The 5000-nt window shown below is 37.8% G+C and overlaps 1 protein-coding gene across 1 annotated transcript in view; it reads left to right on the top strand.

Annotated features, from left to right (window-relative positions):
- tsnare1 (T-SNARE Domain Containing 1) overlaps nucleotides 1-5000 on the top strand; it is a 149673-nt gene that overhangs the window by 102259 nt on the left and 42414 nt on the right. The window contains exon 9 of the mRNA XM_017478041.2: nucleotides 1804-1876. Within this exon, the coding sequence (XP_017333530.1) occupies nucleotides 1804-1876 (73 nt within the window). The remainder of the gene's footprint in view (nucleotides 1-1803; nucleotides 1877-5000) is intronic.

Here is a 5000-nt window from a genome sequence, read left to right as displayed (position 1 = left end):
ATGAGCAGGGAGACAAGGCTGTGTTATTAAATTGTTAACACAGCTCTGTTGAATGCTCTATTCGAATTGGTCACAAAGAGTTGATTCCTTTTCTATAACAGCACAGCTCTGACATTAGTTCCTGGTGCAGGGTTTGTTAATGCACTCATTCTAATATGCTATAGTAATAACTTACACAGGGACTTGTATGGCAGACACACAATAAACAGATTTTAATGTGTGAGCATTGATATGGTGAAGTTTGTGCTCTCATCATCGTGGTCTGGGTTCGATTTCTGACCAGGGAGCCACTGGAGGGTTGCGCGAACCAGTGCCGGTTCCAAGACCGAAAAATGGGGAGGATTGTGCCAGGAAGCACATCTGGATCAAAACTTGTCAGATTCAATATGCCTGACTGGTGACCCGCTGTTGCGACCCAGAAACGGCAGTAGCCAAAAGAGGAAATTGATGTGATGAAGGTTCCTGTGAGAACTTAAACATTTTCCAACATGGAAAGTCTTTAGAATGATTTTGTGATTTCCCAATAACATGACAAGCTGCAGTATTTCTCATCTTAACTTCAAGACAGAGCAAAAAAACAGAGGCCAGTGATGGAACAACTGTTAGAATGTTAGTTATAACAGGACCTAACTTGTTTTCAGATGTTCCACTGTGGTATAAAAGGAAACACTTCAGAACATACTGTCATTAGAAACTAATCAGCTTCAGGGTGGTAACAGCACTCAACTTCACATCAGGCCAAATCACACCACCGTGTCAGTTATTGTTTTCCTATAACATGCATCTGCCTGTTTTATTCATCATTACATATCACAAGCTTACTAAACCAAGAACTCCATTACTGATTAGGACCCTCATAGTGCCTCCTAGCAAAGTGTCTGGATTAAAGCAAATTCTTCGTTTTGATCTCTTAGCTTTACTGGTGGCTACTAAACAGCATGAGCTGAATATAACTTCATGACTTATGTAAGCTGGAACACATCAGTCGACAAGGCTAGCGAGGTTTTCCCCAGGTATTCGGGCACAGCACACAAGAGCACACTACTAATCGATATGTCCATGCTCTTCTCACTCTTGGTTTCTCTCTCTTTTTTGAAAAGAAAAAAGAGATTTGAATCTCATCAAATCCCTCCCTGCTAAGTAACCAAAACAATGGTTTACTCCATCATTTGACAAAGTGAATTCAACTGGCACTGGCAGGTAAAATAAATATGTTGTCAAGCCATTCCTGCATGATTGACTAGACTGCCCAAAAACAAATGCAAAAAAAGTCTTTAGCAGCGTGGGGTTTGCCAGAGGCCATTTTGGCTCCAGCCAGATGGTATTTGCCAAGAGCTAGAAGGGCTGCCAGTTTTCCAAACAATCACAGCCACCTGTGATGAATAGCTCAGTGGCCACAGCAACACCGGCCCAGCTGCAGGCGTACAGGCTGTGGATGGAACCAAGGGGAAGCTGTGAGGGGATGATAGACTAAACAGGATTTAGATGCTTTCATGTTGTGTTAGGACTAGACTGAAAAAAGTCAAGTTTACTACAGCTTGAAATGTATAAAGCAAAAAAAAAAAAAAAAACAAGACTGAGATATTTCCATGGTTTTGCTCTCCTTTAGATAAATGCAGCTGCAATATTTTACCAATACTTGACTGCTTATTGGTCTGTAATAATGTCTCTTCACTGTGGTTAAGTATCCTAAATATGCTAACTATCCTTTTCTCATTATTGCAGCGGGACAGGTTATTTTTCTTAATGTTTTGTTAGGTGTAGATCTAAACTACTGTTTTGTTTTTGTTTGTTTTTTTGCAGAGAGATATGCTGGATGTTAACCAGATTATGAAAGACTTGGCCAGCATGGTGCATGAACAAGGGGACACAATAGGTGAGATCTTAATTATGTGTGTCCATCCCTGAGGAGTTTGCGTGTCTGTGTCTGCAGTGAGGACTACTTTGTGTTAAACTAGTTAGGCCTGTTATTGACGATCACTCCTCCTCATCTCTCTTTGTTCTCTAACTCCCTGCTGCACCGGGGTAGAGGAAAAGAAAACACTGTCACTCGATAATGATTCAGTTGACTCAATACATCAGAGACAGAGCGTGCTGAAGTGTTATCTCCGATCAGATCTGCAGGGATACATAGAGAACACTGGGTTTGTGAATGAGGAGTACACTGGGTATAGCTAAGAAAAACAGGAGGTTAAAGTGTTGAATTTATCTTTTTATTATGATTATGTTTAGCAAGGTATGCATAATGTGAAACCAAAGTTACTTCATGCATTGGTAGAATATGCATTCATACAGCAACATCCAATAGGTTTTCACAGACAGCCTCACACTATACCTATGCACTTTCTGGCCAAAATTATGTAGACACCTGACAATCAGCAAGGTGCCTTCACTCAAAAGGAAGCTGGTAAGAGGAGCTAAGAATGTTCCTTACATACGAGCCCGATCCTGCACAAAATTTGAGAGAATTCTGATGAGCGAGGGAATTTAATTATATTTCAAATGAATCAAGTCATAAAAAAAAGCTATGAGCAGTAACCCTACCCCATACTCTAACCTTAACCATTCATATCCATTTATATGTGCTGACCTATACAGATTCTTATTAATTTGGCAATTGTGAGTCGAAACACTGGAATGTGAATATTCAACAAAGAACCATTCAGTAAAAGTTCCAAATTTGAGATTAAATTATTAAGTTAAATTAAAACCATCTTACTTTATCCATCCCCTTAGAGACGTATTGCGATGCTGTCCCTATTGGAAAATTAATCCATTTATATTCTAATTGGTACCTAGCCGTCATGGTGTCCTTTTGTCTTACAATTTTAATTAATCCTCTGTGTCCCATGCTTCTCTTAGTAGATGAATAGAGGGCATATTCCTCAAGGAGACTTTGGGGATATGCCTTTGTATTATGATGCTCTATAAATACAGTATATGTACTCAGATTAATTCTAAATTTTTAACTGTTAACCAGTAATTCAATAATGTAGTGGTCATTTCCATAGTTAAAGTAAAACTTTTTTTATTCATGCAGTTCAATGCTGTTAAACAACAGCAAATATAAATACATCAGTGCAATAAATGTGTGAAACATTAAACCTGTGAACCATATTACACTATTTTTGTGTAAATTCTTGAAATGCATTTGTGTGGACAACATGGATCTCTTTAAAGCTCAGTGACTCTCCTTCCTTGGTAGGAGGATGCTTTGTCTACAGCAGTATTAAAGAGATTTTTCCAGAGGGTTTTTATTTTACCTGGAAGTTGAACTACCAAGTTGAACTCCGGCTTCAGCAGCACCCGAAAAGTAGACTGGATCGGGCGTTTTGAACTGTCATATGCTGCTGAGAGGCTGTCAACTACGTGAGTGGTATTAGATAGTGATGTACAACCTGTGGCACTGATTGTACTCTTTCACACAGCACTGGTCACGTTGGAATTCACTATTCCACAGTGCTGGTGTGAATCTTACCTTACTTAGTATCTACCTTGCTTATTTGTTTGTTTGTTTTGTTGCACCACTCCAACTATGTAACAGCTCTACATGTTTGACTAGTGAATGTGTTAATTGATTCGTTTATGCAACCCCTAATATACACACACTCATAGAGCTTTACTTGGAGATTGACAGTAATAAAGGCAGCAATGTCTAAGTAAAAAGAGAAATCATTTTGTCCCAAATTTCTTTCTCAGCTAGGACACTTAGACAATGAGAAATATCAGAAGATTCATCATTCCTTTATTCATCTTCCATAACTGTAGATACCAGAAGATATGATTAATGTAACAGTAAAAGTTTCAGCTCACATCAGGTTACAAAGCACGGCTACAGTAAAACCGAGTAATAAAGTGCTTTTAGCCTTTTCAAACACGATCTCACATGTGGCATTTCTCTCTGTGTGGTACAATTAAATCTGTATTCTTTCTGTCTCTTCATCTTGCCCCTACCGTTCTCCCTTTTGTGTCTTTCTCTCAGTAGGACAGCTTGTTGAAGACCGTGTGTTGTCAGTCGAACATGTATAGAGTCAAGACGGTAAAGAGATTCTCTGCCCACGCTTCCTCTATTTTTTATCTTCAACACATGCAGAAGAAACTCTGGCAGACGTGAATAAGAATTTAACAAAAAGGAAATTTATGGAAGGAATAATTTAACAAATAACTGTAGCTGGTGGGTTTCTGTTTCAGTTTGATCTTTTTTTCCTGCATAAATGACAAGCAGCTTTTCTCTCTTTTTTTTTTTTTTCTTTTCACCAAAAACCAAAAATAAGATTAGTATTCATACTCAATACTTTGGTCCGTTTGGATCATTACTGTTCTGACTTCAATACAGCAGTGGGTTGTTTATTGTGTGTGGGCAAGTATGTATTTTAGGAAAGAAAAAATAATAATAACATAGAAGTTTCAGACATCTGGCTTTCAGAAATCACTTGTGTTTAAGGAGTGAGACGTACAGCACAAAACTTGGAGCTTTTGTTTAAGAGACAAAGCTTTATCAACATCACCATTTATAGATGTTCTTTCTTAGAATTGTTTAAAAACAGCTGGAGCAATGTTAGCAGCAAAACTAGCAGTGTTCCATTCAAACACTGCCAGTTAATATTCAAAGGAATATTAACCAACAGTTTACTCAAAATCTTAATGAAATTCTAAAAGCTCATTTTAATTTATTGCATTTTAGTGCATTTTCACAAATGTATAATTTTCAAAATGGAATGTATTTATTAATTACAATTAAAATATATGTTAAATTCTCCAAGGATTTTTTTGAAGATTTAGGAACATAAATGGAGCACTTCTGATTACATGCTTCTAGGCATCTGTAGTGAGCATGCATGTAGAATATAAAGCAAAAATTTTGATGGACTCATTGTGGTGCACAAAGGCTTTACCTGAACTAAAGCCAAGTCATTCCAGGATGCTGCATTCAACAAGTGAAAATCAGAGGAGCCACAGAGCAACAGAATGGGATTACAATGTACTGTTAGAACTTACTC

This window comes from Ictalurus punctatus, chromosome 1, assembly GCF_001660625.3.
Source record: "Ictalurus punctatus breed USDA103 chromosome 1, Coco_2.0, whole genome shotgun sequence".
Lineage (NCBI taxonomy): Eukaryota > Metazoa > Chordata > Actinopteri > Siluriformes > Ictaluridae > Ictalurus > Ictalurus punctatus.
The sequence above is the reverse complement of the archived record's forward strand: the minus strand, read 5'-3'. Positions and strand labels throughout refer to the sequence as shown.